Source organism: Pristiophorus japonicus, chromosome 4 (genome assembly GCF_044704955.1).
Source record: "Pristiophorus japonicus isolate sPriJap1 chromosome 4, sPriJap1.hap1, whole genome shotgun sequence".
Taxonomy (NCBI): Eukaryota; Metazoa; Chordata; class Chondrichthyes; family Pristiophoridae; genus Pristiophorus; species Pristiophorus japonicus.
In genome coordinates, this window is record NC_091980.1 from 243,112,590 (window position 1) to 243,133,360 (window position 20,771).

A 20,771-nucleotide genomic window follows, 5' to 3' on the forward strand; every position below is an offset into this window, starting at 1 on the left:
AAGACATCAAGGCAGAAAACATCCATCTTACATCATGCCTGAAAAATTCCTTGTAGCGCTCTTCTATTAACATGGATTCTGAACATACTAAAACTGCACTAGCTAAAGAAATTAAACTGTTTTAATATTCTTTGGACTACATTAGCATTATTATCTATTAATAAATCATCGTCATCATAGGCTGAGCAGGCAGTTTTAAACTGGTTTGTCTCTATAAAGTGAGATCATTAACATGATTAAAACCTGACTGACTGGCGAATCAGCAAGGATATGTATACATGTCCAACATTCTTAGAACATCGTTTGGATTTTGAAAGGCTTATCTTTTGGTTACAATGAATGATTCAGAAAGGCACTGTGCACATCTGATCCATTCTCTATAACTATACTAGATGAAAACAAAGGGTCATTGGCCCCAATTTTCCCCAAAGAAAAAAAAAAGGCCTTAATTTACCTGGACGCCTGTTTTCTTTAGGCTCCTCAGCGCTGAAAATAAAAATTCGTAATTTCTTTACCATATGCACCCTCTGGCGCCGGCGCTACCCGATCCAACTTTCCTGGGCGGAGCCTCCAATGTGCGCTGAAATGGCACAGCGCATGCGAGGGAAAAAAAAAATTTGAACTCACGCGCAAGCGCACAAAAAAAAATACCCATCTGCACATGCGCAGTGGAAAGTATTAATAAAACAGCACGTGTGGGGACTGTGTAGATCATCATTGAGAATCCATTGGTGGCAGAAGTAATTTCGCAGGTACGAAATCCAGCTTCATTCACGAGATGGCTTCAATGGAAGGGTGCAGAGAAGGTGAAAAGGCCAGGGACGGAGAAGGGGAAACCGTAAGGGCAAAGAGATTCCGCGGGGATGAAATTGAGCGCCTGGTAGCCTTAATCAAGAGTAGAAGGGGAGTTCTTGAGAACAAGGGGAGCTTCGGAAAAAATAAGCTTAAACTGTCTGCGCTCGCAAAAATTTGGGACCAGGTTACGGTCGAGTTTAATGGAATGTCCGTGACCCCGAGAACTGGTGCGCAGCTGAAAAAGTGGCAGGACCTCGGACAAGCAGTGACTGTAAGTAATACGTTAAACTTACATTTATTTGGGCTTTAAAATATATGTATATTTATGCACTGCAATAACATCTGCAAATGTGATCCGTTAACAGTGTGAAAGACCTTTGTAAGTTCAAAGAACTTTGCGAGGGACTATGGTGCGGCGTCCTCCGTTTCAGCTGCCCCCAAAAGTTTGTCGCCATCCTCTGCCTGCTCCCCGACGACATGCAAGCCGTGATCCTGACCAACGGATCCACCACAGACCCAATTCACATCCGGACCGGGGTCAAGCAGGGCTGCGTCATTGCACCAACCCTCTTCTCAATCTTTCTCGCTGCAATGCTTCACTTCACACTCAACAAGCTCGCCACTGGAGTGGAATTAAACTACAGAACCAGTGGGAACCTGTTCAACCTTCGTCGCCTCCAGGTCAGATCCAAGACCGTCCCATCTTCTGTCGTCGAGCTACAGTTCGCGGACGACGCTTGCGTCTGCGCACAAAGTCATAGTCAACATCTTCACCGAGGCGTACAAAAGCACGGGCCTTACACTAAACATCCGTAAGACAAAGGTCCTCCACCAACCTGACCCTGCCACACAGCACTGCCCCCCAGTCATCAAGATCCACAGCGCGACCCTGGACAACGTGGACCATTTTCCATACCTCGTGAGCCTATTTATCAGCAAGGGCAGACTGGACGACGAGGTTCAACACCGCCTCCAGTGCGCCAGTGCAGCCTTCGGCCGCCTCAGGAAGAGTGTTCGAAGATCAGGCCCTCAAATCTGGCACCAAGCTTATGGTCTACAGGGCTGCAGTGATACCTGCCCTCCTGTATGGCACAGAGATGTGGACCATATACAGTAGACACCTCAAATCGCTAGAGGAATACCACCAACGATGTCTCCATAAGATCCTGCAAATTTCCTGGGAGGACAGACGCACCAACATTAGCGTTGTGTATGGAGGAAGAGTCAGACTGAACACCGTGAGCTCAAAGTAAAGTGTGACCGTAGTCTTTTATTGCAGGTCTCCAGAGTGCCTCTCCAACCTGTGAAGCCTCCTTAAATTCCTGTGCTCCCAAGGGATTATGGAATCCCTTGGGACTCCAGGGGAAGAGCCCTCTGGTGGCTGTGCAGAGTAAATAAAAGTCCACATATATAACAGTTGGTGTCCTCGATCAGGCCAACATCCCCAGCATCGAAGCACTGACCACACTCGACTAGCTCCATTGGGCAGGCCACATTGTTCGCATGCCTGACACAAGACTCTCAAAGCAAGCGCTCTACTCGGAACTCCTACACGGCAAGCGAGCCCCAGGTGGGCAGAGGAAACATTTCAAGGACACTCTCAAAGCCTCCTTGATAAAATGCAACATCCCCACCGACACATGGGAGTCCCTGGCCAAAGACCACCCTAACTGGAGGAAGAGCATCCGGGAGGGTGCTGAGCACCTCGAGCCTCATCACCGAGAGCATGCAGAAAGCAAGCGCAAGCAGCGGAAGGAGCGTGCGGCAAAACTCCCCATCCACCCTTTCCTTCGACTGTCTGTCCCACCTGTGACAGAGACTGTAATTCCCGTATTGGACTGTTCAGTCACCTGAGAACTCACTTTTAGAGTGGAAACAAGTCTTCCTCGATTTCGAGGGACTGCCTATGATGATGAAATGTGATCCGTGTGTGTGCACGTATGTCTTCAGAAGGACCCTTTCTTAAAAAATTCCATTTGTATATTTGCAGAAGATGGTGTCACAGATCAACCAAGAACGTTCACAAACTGGAGAGGGTCCGCCAAGTAGGCTGCAACTAACAGCCCTGGAGCAGAGGGTAGTGTCAATGATTAAATGCCACAGGAGACCAACAATTAATGCGGAAGCTGGGCCCAGTTTTCCATTAGAGGGTGAGCCCTGCAAATTGCACAGTCTGGGTTGGCTAAATGTTATGTCATGCATGTGCTTCCTACGTTTCTCCTTCCTCAAAGCTGCTAACCAAGCATCTATCTTTTGTTTCGCAGAAGTTGAGCATCAGGAGGAGACTGAAGGTGCACCTGAAGTTGAAGGCGAGAATGTTCAGGAAAACGGCACATCAGATATTACAACTCAGGACAATGATGGGCAGCAAGAAGTCATAGATGATGAGATAGTCACCCTGGATTTGGAGGTGCTGAACCCCTCGAGGATTCCAAGTCCTTTCATGAGCGAATCAAGCGAGAGGACTTTTCTAGGTGTGACGTCTGAGGCTGCGGGTACAAGTGTGTCGCAGCAAGCCACACCTGCGAGACGTCGTAGGGGTGCAAACTCCATACCTGATCCAGGACTCTGAGAACTTAGGACATCTTGTGGGGATGAGCGGGGAGAACATCGAGCAATCTCGATTGCTCCTGGAAGTCATTGGTGAGGTGAGGGCAGAGTTGGGGACAATGTCATTACAGGTTGAAAGCCTTTCGGGATGGTTGAACGAGGTAGTATCGGCAATAGGGGGGCTCACCCAGGCAGTCCTTAATGTGAGGGGCGCTTTCCATCTACCCCAAATTCAAGGGTTGATCCTGAGCATAAGGTTGACGACGAAGAGGCAACCGGGCATTCCGCTATGATACATTTTGGCTCTGTCCCTGTTGTAGCCCAGCATCAAGAAACGCCGCGCCAGAAAAGGAACAGACTACATCTGGGGTTACAGGATGCAAGGAAGCAGAAGTCTGCAACTACAGGCATGCGCAGGGATAATGGCATCTACTGGGGCAGGATTGGCGCACAGCGCTAATGAAGAGATGGATGTCTTGTTTGTTTTTTGGTTGATTTAGTTAATTGTTCTTTGTAAAGTTTGCCACAGCTCTGAATAAAGTTTTTAAAGTTTTAAATGTTTAAACCTAAGTAAAGTCACGCTAATTACAACTGTGCTGTACAAATGTTTAATAAACATTTTAATTTTGGACTTTTAACTTGACTCCTGCACTTCATTTTTTAATGCTGCACTAATAAATATTGCAGGATAACCGGATTGAAAATGTAAAATGGCCTCACCCTTTGCAACCTATTGGTTTAAATGATACAGAGGCAGGTTCCAGTACTAAGGTGTCCATGGATCCTGCCTTGTCTGGGTCACTGATGCATGCAACGAAGTACCATGCTGCATATATCAGTGACCCTCACCCAGTCTGGATCCATTGTCCACCTAAGCACTCCAGCACACCCAAACTCCAGTTAAACATTCAAGATTTGTGGTGGGAATATTTAATAAACATAAGGTTATGTCCATCTAAGCACTCCAACACTCCTTTAAAACTTAAAAGATTGGTGGAGGGAATATTTAATAGCCATTATGTGATGTCCACCTAAGCACTCCAACACTCCTTTGAAACATAAAAAAATTGTGGTGGTAACATTTAATATAAATTATATATTTTCCACTTAAGCACTCCAACACTCCATAAAAACCTAAAAGTTTTGTGGTGGGTTTATGGTTCTTTTTTCAATTTAAAGTTCCACCTTTAATAGAGATCACTGCTGCTTGCCTTTGAGCCTGGAGTGTCTTGCACTGTCCTTTGTGTGCAGACCTTCAGCCTGGGCTAGCAGCAGACCACGTGGGACGAGGACCTTCAGCTGGGGGCTTTCAGTGGCTCCATTCGACGTCCAGGAGAGTGAGGAGAAGGCTGCTCTGCATCACAAAAGAAGAGGTTTGGTATGCTGATTCTACATTTTTGCAACTTTTTAATGTTTTCCTTCAACTATTTGGATTATTTTGGGCCATGAGGATGATGGAAAAAGGTAAGGATTTTTTTTTTGCCATCATTTTTTCATCGCAGGAGCATCAGTATGGATGGGTTAAGTTTTTATTTATTTTTATTTATACCTGCTTATAGTTTAAATTTGGTCTTTAGCTTACCTTAGAGTTTAATTGTAAACTAAATGGAAGTCCCTTCGGCCAGGGATATCAGCGGGCCAGCGTGGATTCTCCAACTGCAGATAAGGGTTTTTCCTACGGTGTTTTGAGGGTCTCTGCGCTGGTTTTAGAAAATTTGTAGGTAGGGAAAGTTTCCCTTTTGTGAAAAAATGGCGCAGAACCTTCTTTTACAGGTACACCAGCGCCAGAATGTATGGCGCCAAACATTCTGGCGCTGGTAGTAGACGCCGCCACCCCGACATTGGGGAATCTTTGGACTGAGCTTTGGTGCCAAAAAATTCACTGGGCGCCGAAAAAGCGGCGCCCAGTGATGGGCAGAATTAGGGCCATTGACCTGAAACGTTAACTCTGTTTCTCTCTTCACAGATGCTGCTTGACCTGCTGAGTATTTCCAACATTTTCTGTTTTTATTTCAGATTTCCAGCATCTGCAGTATTTTGCTTTTGTATAGATGAAAACTAGATCTGATTAGCTATTAGGCAGGAATTAATGCTTGTATTCTAAGGCTGTAATTTGGCCTTCAGTATCATTCTTAATTGGCACAATTAAATAAGAGCAAAATAAATCTTGATCAGACAAGTAGGTACTGCCTTTTAGCTTCTGGATTATACAATCATACACAGCTAAACAAAGATATGTTCTGTATGTCTAGAATTAAGAGGGGTTCAAGTTGTCACCACCATTAACTCAATTTATTTTTATTCTTAAAAGAATGTTGTTTCATAGCTCTGCAATATTTTCAAAGCCTCCAGTTCTTTTTGGCAGATTCTCCCTGTGCTTTTGATTTGTTCAGATTCTGTAACACCTTTGTTTTCTTTACAAAAGCCATCTTAAGACAATCTCTAAAATAGTCTGTTCCCTTTGGATATGCGTTGCCACGGTATAGTCATGTTTAATAAAGTTTTATTACTTCTGAAAGGATTTGCCATATCCCAACAATACAAGTTCCATCCAGTCCTTCATTGTTGTTGTGACAATACCCTTGATTCCCCCAGTGGGAGCCACCAGTGACTTTCACACCCACATCCCACTCTGGACAAATGACAAACACCGCCCCAACTATAAAATCTCTTTTGTCTTTGCACAGTGCAGCTGGTTTGAGCACTGATTTCCTTTAATTGCCACGTAAAATATTGCAGGCAGTCAATTATAAATATTTTTATGTCTTTAAGTTTAGCCATGTTGTTTTGAAATCGGTAATTTGCATATCTTAATTATGTTACAAACCTTCCAGCTATTCAGAAAAAAATGGAGGTTGAAAGGATTTTGAATTACTTTGTGAGCGATTTGATTGGTTGACTTTCAGGTCTGGGAGATTTTCCGAAGGCTGCATAATTACAGGTAAGTTTAGATAGTTGTGATTTGTTGTTTTTTTCTTAGTTCAGCCAGTCAAAGAGCATGATGCAGGAACGTTAATGTCAGGACATTATGAACAGGAATCCCATACAATCATACTCGTTTTAATATTTTTTTATATATATATATATAAGTTATATTTGTTTTCTCACTAAAGTGTACTGAAAGTGTGATGATGTAACCTATACATTAGTTTTTGCAGTAACTGCAATTCAGTTTTACTGGTGGCTGCCATTTCTATTCTTGATTTGGAATTGACATTGGCTGCACATGAATTGCAGTCAGTGTTTATGTCACTACACTGTGCATTTCACATAATTGTTTTCTTTCTCAACAGTTAATGTTGGGGACTACATCCAGGCCGTGCTGGACAGAAACGTGGCTGAAAATATTAGCAGAGTCCTCTACCCAAATGATAATGTAGGCACTAAGAGCATTTTCTAAAAGTTTGGTTTTTGTATGTGTATTTATATAATTAAACAGTGACTGGTAATTTTAGTTTTGGCTGATTACAATGTAAACAGTAACTCTCTCTTAAAGACAATGGGCTGAATTTTCGTAATTTTTTCGATCATTTACCACCAGAAAACCAGTGGTCAGGCTAAATGATGAAAATCCAGCCCAATATGATGGAATGTCTTTTAAGAAGCTAATTAAAACAATAATCAAATACAATACAAACTCTGTTTAAAATTTAGTATACATATTCTTGTCAGTCTCATCTCCAAGCATATAATGGCCCCTAAATTCACATTCAGCGGTGTAGCTAAGGAGTACACCACCGACATCGAAACAAAATCCGCACTTGCCTCGTGCGAACCTTCCTTCGAGAAGTTGCGTTCAAACACTGCAGAGTTGTGCGCAGCATAATGCCACACAGATCCCAGGAGCACACCGTTGTATGTATGTGAACCTGTGATCGAGTGGGGCAGTGCTCCTTTCACTTCATGACTCTTATCCAATCAGGAAACAGAAGAGATTGCGGATTTACCCACAACTCATTTTAAAAGGCTACAGAACTCTTCCAGTTTCTGTTGTTTTAAAGTCTTTGCTTTTTAATGTTCACTGTAAGCTTTCTTCTTAATTATACTTCTTTATTTCACAAAATACATGTTTAGTATGTGTCATGTATCTTACATTATTATATATAACTGTATCCTAACATGCTATACATGACTGTAATAAGATATGACCTGTAACCACCAGCATACCTTACCATCAGGGGTGCACTTGCAAGAGACAGGTATAAAAGGACAGGTCTCAGACAAGTGCAGCATTCCAGAGCTGTGAAATAAAGGTGCAGGTCCAGAGTGACCTTGACTTCACTACATGCCTCGTGTGAATCTGCACTGAGGGGACAGGACTTGACAGTGGCGACGAGTTACGGGATTACAGAATCCAAAGAATGGCGAACAACGGATCAGATGAAAAGTCAATGCTGGAGACAATTGGGAGGACTTTAGAGAAAGGCTCCAGCTAAGCTTTGTAACCAAAGACTGGTTAGGAGACGACAAAGCAGACAAGAGAAGAGCCCATCTCTTGACCAGCTGTGGCTCGAAAACATACGCTTTAATGAAGGATCTGCTGGCACCCGAGAAACCAGCAAGCAAGTCGTTTGAAGAATTGAGCACACTGGTAAGAGACCACCTGAAGCCAGCGAGCAGCCTACACATGGCCAGACACAGGTTCTACAACTACAGACGCTTTGTGGGCCATAGCATACCCGACTTCGTGGCGGAACTTCGGAGGTTGGCTAGTTTATGTGAGTTCTCCGATGAACTGAGGAGAGAAATGCTGAGAGACTTTTTCATTGAAGGAATCGGCCACGCAGGCATATTCCAAAAGCTCATAGAGACCAAGAACCTGACCTTAGAGGCAGCAGCACTGGTTGCACAGACATTCTTGGTAGGGGAAGAAGAAACGAGGTTGATTTACAATGCAAGTATGACAACTAACAAAATAATGGAACAAGGTGTTCACAGCATTAGACAAGCTGCTACCCCCACACACAGACAAAACCGGGAGAACAGGCTCTCGACAGCAGGCAGTGGCGCCAGAAGCCATCAAGGGCCACAGGAATGGCCGTTCACACCTCATCAACCCACAATGCGAGCAATCAACTACAAACTGAGAGAAGCTCAAGAGAGATCAGCCAGACGCAGCTCATTCTTTGCAAGCAGTCTGTGCTGGAGGTGTGGGGGTGGGCACTCATCAAGGGGATGTCGATTTCAGTAGGCTGTTTGCAGGAACTGTGAATATACAGGGCATTTGGCCCGCATATGCAAAAAAACGGCAGCTCGGCTGGTATACGAATCAGATGGGTCGGAAAGCGGACCAGAAGATGGTGGGGACAGTGATCAATGGCCGCTGCTCCTACAACAGGACGCCTTCTATAATGATGAGGGTCCTACTCAACGGGATACCTGTCAACATGGAGCTGGATACGGGAGCGAGTCAATCTCTCATGGGCGCTCCACAATTTGAACAACTGTGGCCGCATAAAAGAGACAGACCAAAACTCACAAGGGTCGACACCAAACTAAGGACCTATACCAAAGAAATCATACCAGTCCTCGGCAGCGCCATGCTCTCAGTCACACACAAAGGGACAGTGAACCGACTTCCCCTGTTGATTGTCCCCGGAGACCCCCCAGCACTGCTGGGGAGAAGCTGGCTGGCAAAACTAAACTGGAAATGGGATGATGTCCATGCCATGTCATTAGAGGAACAGACCTCCTGCTCAACAGTTATAAAGCGATTTGAACATCTCTTTCAGCCAGGTGTGGGCACTTTCAAAGAGGCCAAAGTCAAAATCTACGTCACACAGGATGCTAGACCGGTCCATCACAAGGCCAGAGCTGTACCCTATGTGATGAGGGAAATGATTGAACACGAACTAGACAGGCTTCTGCGGGAAGGCATTATATCACCTGTGGAATTTAACGAATGGGCAAGTCCCATCGTCCCAGTCATGAAGCCTGATGGATCCGTACGAATCTGTGGGGACTGCAAATCTACCATAAACAGAGTCTCCCTACAGGACCAGTACCCGCTGCCCAGAGCGGAGGACTTATTTGCCACATTGGCTGGAGGTAAACTTTTCTCAAAACTAGACCTCGCATCTGCGTATATGACGCAAGAATTGACCGAGGAATTCAAGCTACTCACCACCATCAACACACATCGAGGCCTTTTCATGTACAATCGATGCCCATTCGGCATCAGGTCGGCAGCTGCCATATTCCAGCGTAACATGGAGAGTCTGCTCAAGTCCATCCCGGGGACGGTTATATTTCAAGATGACATACTTATCACGGGCAGGGACACCGACTCCCATCTCCGTAATTTGGAGGAAGTACTAAAGCGTTTGGATCGGGTAGACCTACGAGTCAAGAAATCCAAGTGCCTGTTTCTCGCACCCGAGGTTGAATTTTTGGGCAGAAGGATTGCCGCTGATGGAATCCGCCCAACAGAGTCCAAAACAGAAGCAATTCACCTGGCACCCAGGCCCCGGAATGTCTCAGAACGGCGCGCCTTTCTCGGGCTACTTCATTACTTTGGGAACTTTATGCAGAACTTAAGCACGCTGCTGGAGCCTCTCCACGTGCTACTCAGGAAGAGGTGCGATTGGTTTTGGGGGGACGCCCAGGAACGCGCCTTCAATAAGGCATGCAACCTTCTGTGTTCCAACAGTGTTTTGACTTTCTTTCATCCAGGTAAAAAGCTAGTTCTCACATGCGATGCGTCAGTGTATGGGGTCGGGTGCATTTTGCAACATGTCAATAGTGAGGGCAAATTACAACCCATAGCTTATGCCTCCAGGTCACTTTCGCGGGCGGAGTGCGGGTACAGAATGGTAGAGAAGGAGGCACTCGTGTGCGGGTACGGTGTCAAAAAGATGCACCAATACCTTTTCGGGGCCAAGTTCGTGTTAGAAACTGACCACAAGCCCCTCACGTCCCTCCTATCCGAGAGCAAGGCAATAAACGCCAACGCCTCGGCGCGAATTCAACGGTGGGCACTCATGCTGGCGTCCTACCATAAGGCACAGACCAGACACAGACAACTGTGCCAACGCGCTCAGCAGGCTACCCCTGGTGACCACGGAAGGATCTGATGAACAGGACTGTGAGATAGTCATGGCAATCAATGCCTTTGAGTCCACAGGTTCGCCCATGGCGGCTCGCCAAATCAGAGCCTGGATGGCCAGCGACCCCACGTTATCCTTAGTAAAAAGATGTGTCCTAACTGGTGACTGGGCAGAGGCTCGCGATGCCTGCCCCGAGAAATTAACACCCTTTCACAGGCGCATGCATGAGATATCACTACAAGCAGACTGCCTGATGTGGGGCAGCCGAGTAGTCATGCCTCTGCGAGGCATTTGTCCGGGAGCTCCACCGCGAGCACCCGGGGATCGTTCTCATGAAGGCCATAGCCAATCCCACGCCTGGTATTGACGCGGACTTGGAGCTCTGCGTCCGAAGGTGCACCATTTGTGCCTAACTCAGCAATTCCCTCAGGGAGGCTCCCCTGAGCACCTGGCCCTGGCCTACCAAACCGTGGTCGCGGGTGGACGTAGACTATGCAGGCCCATTCATGGGCAAAATGTTCCTCATAGTTATAGATGCATTTTCAAAGTGGATCGAATGCACCATTTTAAACTCGAGCACAACCTCCACCACTGTGGAGAGCCTCGCAACCATGTTTGCAACGCATGGAATCCCTGACATATTGGTCAGTGACAATGGTCCGTGCTTCACCAGCGCAGAATTCCAAGATTTTATAATTGACCACGGCATAAATCACGTCAAGACGGCACCGTTCAAGCCGGCCTCCAACGGCCAGGCGGGGAGAGCAGTGCAAATCATTAAACAAGGCATGCTTAAAATCCAAGGTCCCACGCTGCAGGGTCGCCTGTCGCGACTGCTGCTGGCATACAGATCTCGTCCACACTCATTGACTGGGATCCCCCCCGCACAACTGTTGATGAAAAGGAGTTTAAAAACAAGGCTCTCATTAATCCTCCCAGACATGCACGAAATCATTGAGGCAAAGCGCCGTAAGCTGACTGAGTACCATGACAGAAATTCGAGGGGGAGATGGAATGAGATAGGGGACAAAGTGCTTGTACTAAACTATGGCAGGGGTCCCAAATGGCTTGCAGGGACAGTAACGGGCAAGGAAGGAAACAGGTTACTGGTAGTACAAATGGACAATGGCAAAACCTGCCATAGGCATGTAGACCAAGTCAAAAGCAGATTTACCAACAACGCTGCGGAACCAGAGGCAGACTACAATGTGGAACTTGCACCACACCTGGTGGACAGACAGAGGGAACAACCTGAGGAAAGGGCAATCCCAACAGACAGCCCAGGCGAGTCAACAACAATCACACCAATCGAAACAGACAGCCCAGGCGAGATACCAGCAACCACACCCAAAGAAAAACAGACACCAAAGCAAACAACTGAACCACAACTCAGACGCTCCACGCGAGAGCGTAGACCACCTGAGAGACTGAACCTATAAAGACAATAAGACCTCGGGGGAGGGTGATGTCATGTATCTTACACTATTATATATAACTGTATCCTAACATGCTATACATGACTGTAATAAGATATGACCTGTAACCACCAGCATACCTTACCACCAGGGGTGCACTTGCAAGAGACAGATATATAAGGACAGGTCTCAGGCAAGTGCAGCATTCCAGAGCTGTGAAATAAAGGTGCAGGTCCAGAGTGACAATGACTTCACTACATGCCTCGTGTGAATCTGTACTGAGGGGACAGGACTTTAAAGTATGCACAGTTACTGTATGTGTGGAACATGTTTTACTTCTTCCCTCTTTTCAGCCAATCCCCTTATGTTGTCTGATTCTAAAGATCATCTCTCCTTGTCTGTGATTTTTTTTTTTCTGCCACAACTCCTGTTGCTGAATAAAATTAAGTATTTACTCGGACTAATTCTACCATAAATGCACAGGGAGTTTTTTCGGGAGCAACTTGTTTCCCCAAGTGGGCACCCTTCAACCGCTGGTTGGGTAAGGTGGCACAGTCCAATCTCATCATACTTCTAAAAGGGGGGAATTTTGACTCTCTCCCCGGCCATGGCTCACCTCATAAAACAATTGTCCGTTAATAAAACGTAGTGGTGATATTAGTCCCATTCAGTTTTCTCAAGCTATTTTCTACCCAATAATCAAGATTACCACTATTTCTAAAAGCAAAACACAGTTGGGATAATGGACACAATCCCTTTCGTTCAGTATGAATAAGTTAATCTGGTGGAAACAAAATAGCTATTGTGACAGTAGCAATGTTTGGAACAGGTTTGTAATACAATTTTCTCATCCACCTCCCCCACGACATCTCCTTACGCTGTACAACAGGCTTCCTGCGTTTGCCTGCACCAAATGTAAAATTTTCAGGGTAATTAATTCTCAGTGGGTGAGCAATTAGACCAGCATGTTTATTTGAATGAGGAGGTGAAATATGGCAGATCGCAAGTTCGGGATTTAGCGCATGTGCAATCATATGCAGAAATCCCGAACTTGCGATCACTTTCAAAGGCAGTATGACGCGTACTCAGAGTACGCCGTCATACCAATCGCAAATTCAGGATCATTGGGATTTAGATTTTTTTTAAATGTCACTAAATTATTTTTTTTTACTTTCTGTAATATATTTTGTATGTATGTAAAATCAACAAAAGTCCACATGATGATGATTGGGTAGATTTTCATCTTTCCACAATGTGTAAAACGAATGATCGCCCAATTTTTATTCAAATCTACAATGCCCATTTTCTGCACAGGCAGCAATTTGAAAACCTATCCTAATACTCTCGGATATCTATGTAAAATCATGAAGAATGACCACTCTTAACAAGTTGGCAATTGGGTTAATGTTGCAAAGTTTGATATTACAGTGTATCTCTGTGAATTTAGTTATCAAATATAAAACCAATAGGAGATGACCACCAACAACAACAACTTGTATTTATATAGCGCCTTTAACGTAGTGAAACCTCCCAAGGCGCTTCACAGAAGTATTATGCGATAAAAATTTGACACCGAGTCGCATAAGTAGAAATTAGCGCAGGTGACAGAGGTATGTTTTAAGGAGCATCTTGAAGGAGGAAAGAGAGGTGGAGAGGTTTAAGCATGGAGTTCCAGAGCTTGGAGTCAAGGCAACAGAAGTCACGGCCACCAATGGAGGTGCAATTATAATCAGGGATGCTCTGGAGGGAAGAATTAGAGGAGCATGGGGTGAGGGGAGGGGGGCGGGATGGGGCTGTGGAGCTGGAGAGATAGGGAGGAGGAGAGGTCATGGAGTGATTTGAAAATAAGGATGAGAATTTTGAAATCGAATGAGATGTGAATTGGCTAGGATAGACTGGAGAATGATACTTAAAAGGTTGACGGTGGATAGGCAATGGCAGACATTTAAATATCACATGGATCAACTACAACAATTGTGCATCCCTGTGTGGCATAAGAATAAAAAAGGGAAGGTGGCTCAGCCATGGTTAACAAGGGAAATTAGGGAAAGTGTTAAATCCATGGAAGAGGCATATAAATTGGCCAGAAAAAGCAGCAAACCTGAAGACTGGGAGAAATTTAGAATTCAGCAGAGGAAGACTAAGGGTTTAATTGGGAGGGGGAAAAGAGTATGAGAGTAAGCTTGCAAGGAACATAAAAACTGACTGCAAAAGCTCTATAGATATGTGAAGAGAAAAAGATTAGTGAAGACTAACGTAGGTCCCTTGCAGTCAGAATCAGGTGAATTCATATTGGGAACAAGGAAATGGCAGACCAATTGATCAAATACTTTGGTTCTCTCTTCACTAAGGAAGACACAAATAACCTTCCGAAAGTACTAGGGGACCGAAGGTCTAGCGAGGAGGGGGAACTGAGGGAAATCCTTATTAGTCAGGAAATGGTGTTAGGGAAATTGAAGGGACTGAAGGCCGATAAATCCCCAGGGCCTGATAGTCTGCATCCCAGAGTATTTAAGGAAGTGGCCCTCGAAATAGTGGATGCATTGGTAGTCATTTTCCAACATTCTATAGACTCTGGTTCAGTTCCTATGGATTGGAGGGTAGCTAATGTAACCCCACTTTTTAAAAAAGGAGGGAGAGAGAAAACAGGCAATTTTCGACCGGTTAGCCTGACATCGATAGTGGGGAAAATGTTGGAATCAATTATTAAAGATGAAATAGCAGCGCATTTGGAAAGCAGTGACAGGATCGGTCCAAGTCAGCATGGATTTATGAAAGGGAAATCCTGCTTGACAAAATCTTCCAGAATTTTTTGAGGATGTAACTAGTAGAGTGGATAAGGGAGAACCAGTGGGTGTGATGTATTTGGACTTTCAAAAGGCTTTTGACAAGGTCCCACATAAGAGATTAGTGTGCAAAATTAAGGCACGTGGTATTGGGGGTAATGTATTGACGTGGATAGAGAACTGGTTGGCAGACAGGAAGCAAAGAGTGGGAATAAACGGGTCCTTTTCAGAATGGCAGGCAGTGACTAGTGGGGTGCCGCAGGGTTCAGTGCTGGGACCCCAGCTATTTACAATATACATTAATGATTCAGATGAAGGAATTGAGAGTAATATCTCCAAGTTTGCAGATGACACTAAGCTGGATGGTATTGCGAGCTGCGAGGAGGATGCTCGGAGGCTGCAGGAGGACTTGGACAGATTAGGTGAATGGGCAAATGCATGGCAGATGCAGTATAATGTGAACAAGTGTGAGGTTATCCACTTTGATTGCAAAAACAGGAAGGCAGATTATTATCTGAATGGTGACAGATTAGTAAAAGGGGAGGTGCAACGAGACCTGGGTGTCATGGTACATCAGTCATTGAAGGTAGGCATGCAGGTACAGCAGGCAGTAAAGAAGGCAAATGGCATGCTAGCCTTCATAGCTAGGGGATTTGAGTATAGGAACAGGGTACAGTGGTACAGGGCCTTGGTGAGACCACACCTTGAGTATTGTGTGCAGTTTTGGTCTCCTTATCTGAGGAAGGATATTCTTGCTATTGAGGGAGTGCAGCGAAGATTCACCAGACTGATTCCCGGGATGGCAGGACTGACATATGAAGAAAGACTGGATCGACGAGGCTTATATTCACTGGAATTTAGAAGAATGAAAGGGGATCTCATAGAAACATATCGAATTCTGATGGGATTGGACAGGTTAGATGCCGGAAGAATGTTCCCGTTGTTGGGGAAGTCCAGAACCAGGGGTCACAGTCTAAGGACAAGAGGTAAGCCATTTAGGACCAAAATGAGGAGAAACTTCTTCACTCAGAGAATTGTGAACCTGTGGAATTCTCTACCACAGAAAGTTGTTGAGGCCAGTTTGTTAGATATATTCAAAGGAGAGTTAGATGTGGCCCTTACGGCTAAAGGGATCAAGGGGTATGGAGAGAAAGCAGGAATGGGGTACTGAAGTTGCATGATCAGCCATGATCATATTGAATGGTGGTGCAGGCTTGAAGGGCTGAATGGCCTAATCCTGCACCTACTTTCTATGTTTCTATGAAGCATTGCTTAACCAGAAGCCAGTGTAGGTTAGTGAGCACAGGGGTAATGGGTGGTTAATTCTTGCCATCGGACCAAGACCTAGCTCTGTCAAGACCGTTAAAAAAATCTACCCACAAGCATCTTCCACCCTTCAACATGTAGTTCGGGACCTGGAATATTACAGCTGTGCAACAGGCTTCCTGCATTTGCCTGCACCAAATGTAAAATTTCCAACTCAGAGACACTGGGCCCAATTATTTACCTTGGTATCCTCCCCACCGTCCGGTCGATCAGGCCCTTGGCGCAGTGCAGCAGAACGTGTGGAGGGCAGAGCCATGTCCCGGTGCTGAAAACAGTGCCGGGACCTCTGCACATGCGCACTAGAGTGTGCGCACATGTGCAGTGACTCCTCGCAGCCCGAATCTGTGCAGACTGCATGGGAGGGGCCCGAAGAACGCCGCCCCTAGCCTTGACCGAATGGGCTCACTGGGCATTGAAGATCGGGACTCGGGCTTCCCTCCCATTCAGCTCCCCGCCCCCCCTCCCTCCCTCCCGTTCAGCTCACCCCTCCCTCCCTCACGTTCTCACCCCCCTCCCTTCCGTTCTCTCCCCCCCTCCTCTCTCCCCCCCATCTCTCTCATAGAAACATAGAAAATAGGTGCAGGAGTAGGCCATTCGGCCCTTCGAGCCTGTACCACCATTCAATGAGTTCATGGCTGAACATGCAACTTCAATACCCCATTCCTGCTTTCTCGCCATACCCCTTGATCCCCCTAGAGTAAGGACTACATCTAACTCCTTTTTGAATATATTTAGTGAATTGGCCTCAACAACTTTCTGTGGTAGAGAATTCCACAGGTTCACCACTCTCTGGGTGAAGAAGTTTCTCCTCATCTTGGTCCTAAATGGCTTACCCCTTACCCTTAGACTGTGACCACTGGTTCTGGACTTCCACAACATTGGGAACATTCTTCCTGCATCTAACCTGTCTAAACCCGTCAGAATTTTAAACGTTTCTATGAGATCCCCTCTCATTCTTCTGAACTCCAGTGAATACAAGCCCAGTTGATCCAGTCTTTCTTGATATGTCAGTCCCGCCATCCCGGAAATCAGTCTGGTGAACTTTCGCTGCACTCCCTCAATAGCAAGAGTATCCTTCCTCAAGTTAGGAGACCAAAACTGCACACAATACTCCAGGTGTGGCCTCACCAAGGCTCTGTACAACTGTAGTAACACCTCCCTGCCCCTGTACTCAAATCGCCTCGCTATGAAGGCCAACATGCCATTTGCTTTCTTAACTGCCTGCTGTACCTGCATGCCAACCTTCAATGACTGATGTACCATGACACCCAGGTCTCGCTGCACCTCCCCTTTTCCTAATCTGTCACCATTCAGATAATAGTCTGTCTCTCTGTTTTTACCACCAAAATGGATAACCTCACATCTTTCCACATTATACTTCATCTGCCATGCATTTGCCAAGTCACTCTGCAGCCTCATAGCATCCTCCTCGCAACTCACACTGCCACCCAACTTAGTGTCATCCGCAAATTTGGAGATACTACATTTAATCCCCTCGTCTAAATCATTAATGTACAATGTAAACAGCTGGGGCCACAACACAGAACCTTGCGGTACCCCACTAGTCACTGCCTGCCATTCTGAAAAGTACCCATTTACTCCTACTCTTTGCTTCCTGTCCCCCACCCCTCCTCTCCCCCCCTCCTCTCTCCTCTCCCCCCTCCTCCTCTCTCTCCTCCCCCCTCCTCCTCACTCCCCTCCCCCCTCCTCACTCCTCTCCCCCCCTCTCTCCCCCTCCTCTCCCCACTCCTCTACCCCCTCTCCCTCCTCTCCCCCTCCTCCCTCCTCCTCTCCCCCTCCCCCTCTCGTCCCCCTCCCTCCCCTCCCCCCATCCCTCAATCCCTCACTGTCAGAAACACAGAGAGACACTGACAGAGACAGAGAGAGAGAGACACTGACAGAGACAGAGAGAGAGAGAGATGCTGACAGAGAGAGACAGAGAGAGAGACACTGGGGGGGCCCCGTCCCAGCACACTGTTGGAGGGCTCCCGGTGCTGCAGTAGATGAGTAACAACTTAAGTTTTTATTTATTGATTGATTTTTAAATTATTTTTTTTATTTTTTATTTTTTTGATTTTTTTGATTGATTTATAGGTTGATTTATCGATTTATTTATCATTTATTATTGATGATGGCTCTTTATTTGTAAAAGTGAAGTGTTTAATGTTTGTAAACTTCCTTTCCCACCACCCCCCCCCCCCCCCCCCCCATCTCTCGTTCCCTACGTCTGATTTATAAGTGTCGGCAAGGTTTTTCTGAGTGTACAATAATGTAAATTTACTCCATTCTAAGTTAGTTTGGAGTAAGTTTTCGCTGCCTAAACTTGCAAAACAGGCGTAAGTGGCTGGACACGACCCTTTTGAAAAAAAAAACTGTTCTAAAATGAAACTATTCTAACTCACTAGAACTGGAACAAACTCAATGCTGAGCATTGCAATTTCTAGATGCTCCATTCTAAACTAGTTGTTCCAAAAAAATAGTAGCAACTCAGGCCGAAACTTGAGCCCACAGAAAGAAGATGCTAGACAGTGTTGGACCAAAGCAGAGGATGTTTCCACAGAAACAAGATGCTAGATGGTGTGAGAGTCATTAAGCCAATCTAGTCACCTGTGTGTTTAGAGTAATTCATGGAAACATCCTCTGCTTTGGTCCAAACTTCAATGCACTCCATGCTCATCAGAAAATCTGCTTCAACTTTTAATCCAGCATGTGTCATCTCAGACTGCGCCATAAAGCAATGTGTTCAGAAAATACGGGCTTTCGCTCCCACACGCATCTCCGATTTTAATCAGTCCACCATTGGTAGCCGGGCCTTCAGCTGACCAGGCCCTAAGCTCTGGAATTCCCACCCCAAACCTCTTTGCCTTTCTACCTCACTCCTTTAAAATGCTCCTTAAAACCTACATCTTGGCTGCCATAATATCATTATGTGTAACTCGGTGTCAAATTTTGTTTGATAACGCTCCTGGAGTGCCTTGGAACGTTTTACTACGTTGAAGGCACTATATAAGTACAAATTATTACAAAAGCAGAATACTGCGGATGTTGGAATCTGAAATAAAAACAGAAAATGCTAGAAATCTCAGCTGGTCATGCAGCATCTGCCGAGAGAAACAGAATTAACGATTCAGGTCAATAACTCTTTGTCAGAACTGGCAAATGTTCGAAATATAACAGATTCTTAAGGAAGTGCAAGGGGCACTGAAAGGAGAGGGGAGGAAAGAACAAAAGGGAAGATTTGTATAGGGTGGAAGGCAGGAGAGATTTGAGAGACAAAGGGGATGATGGGCCAAATTTGAGATGGTAATGGCACGAGCTAGGAAACAAAAGATGAGTCTAGATAGGGTGTGAATGATGGAATAATTATCAGCTGCCATTGGAAACGGAAAAAAATAAAAATAAAAAGGGGCTGGGTGTTTGTAAAAAAAAAAGGAGGAAAGGGAACAAAATATGGGTAGAGGTTATGGTCTGAAATGGTTGAACTCGATGTTGAGTCCAGAAGGCTGTAAAGTGCCTAAACAAAAGATGAGGTGCTGTTCCTCGAGCTTGTCTTGAGCGTCATTGGAACAGTGTAGGAGGCGGAGGACGGAGAGGTCAGAGTGGGAGTGGAGCGGAGAATTAAAGTGACAGGCGACTGGAAGCTCGGAGACACGCTTACAGACTGAACGGAGCTGTCTCCCCAATGTAGAGGAGGCCACATTGTAAGCAGCGAATACAGTATACTAAATTGACAGAATTGTTGTTTTGTCCTTGGTACGAGGGTTGCAGGGCTAGAAGGTGCTGTTGAAGTAAAGTCTGGAGTTGAGTGGTTCTGATGGAATCTGAACTGAGTGTCAGCAGACAGGTTACTGATGATTCTTTCATCACTTTGCTGGTTTGGCAGCAGGACAGACTTCGATGCATATACTTTCTGCTTTTCCTCAAATTGAAAAGCTGCTCCCCCAGGCAACACCTTCTCGGTATTGAAAAAGCTTGATACTTATTCTTTCATCATACACACTGGTCATCAGGCTGATAGATTACGATGGCGAAAAATTTGTTTGGAAATGCCAGTTATTTACTCCTTTCTACTACTGTTGCAGAAGAGGACTGCTCAAAGCAAGAGGGAGAGAAGCCATAGGAGGAAGGTTCCGCTACACTTCTAAACCCTCACCCCTTCTGAAAAGGCAGTGCTAGAAACCTTGGGCAGAAACAATATGAAAGAAGCAAGAGATAAGAAAGCTGAAGGCCTCTTTTTAGATGAGGGTGAATGTCACAACTTTTCCATCTGCTTTTTTCATGGCCCTTTTTCTTTGACTCACTGCCTCACTTGTTGCAACCACATCAGTTAATGAACATGCAAACCTTATCTGGCCTAATGTGTACTTGCCATCCAAACTACATCTTAACCTTGCTTATGCTTCACTTTCCTTTAGTTGAACAGAAGATTTGGAGTTGATGTCAGCATGAGCAATGAGGAAAATCCTCACGAAAATGCACCGTCATTCATTCTTACCATGTCTAACACCAACTCGACCCCGCAATTTAGACACTGAGTTAAAGGGAAGTCTGTAACTCAGTTTGGGGTTTCACAGTACATTTTTCTTTTGTGGTACGTGTCCTCTGAACCCCTTGACTATGTAGCAGACTTGTAACTCAATTACAACTATTCATACCACTTTATCATAAGAGAATGTAGGCTAGCTGTTAATTTTCTACAAAACTATGACTGAAGCAATATAATGAGTTGCCAACATATAAACTAAACCTCCATTTTAAAAGGCAGTGAAATAAAATTTAGTTCAGTGACTGCCATCAAGAAGGGCTGACTTTGAAACAAAACCAGCCTTTATTGTTCCTCGGAGTCTAGTTTT

At 45.3% G+C, this 20,771-nt stretch overlaps 1 protein-coding gene across 7 annotated transcripts in view; it reads left to right on the forward strand.

Moving 5' to 3' along the window:
• Positions 1–20,771, forward strand: part of pygl (phosphorylase, glycogen, liver) — a 260,396-nt gene that overhangs the window by 76,187 nt on the left and 163,438 nt on the right. For all 7 annotated transcript variants that reach the window (XR_011593114.1, XM_070879224.1, XM_070879226.1 and 4 more), the window contains one exon: positions 6,639–6,721. Coding sequence is in view for 6 of the 7 variants with exons in the window: in XM_070879224.1 (XP_070735325.1) it covers positions 6,639–6,721 (83 nt within the window). In the remaining variant the exon portion in view is untranslated. The remainder of the gene's footprint in view (positions 1–6,638; positions 6,722–20,771) is intronic.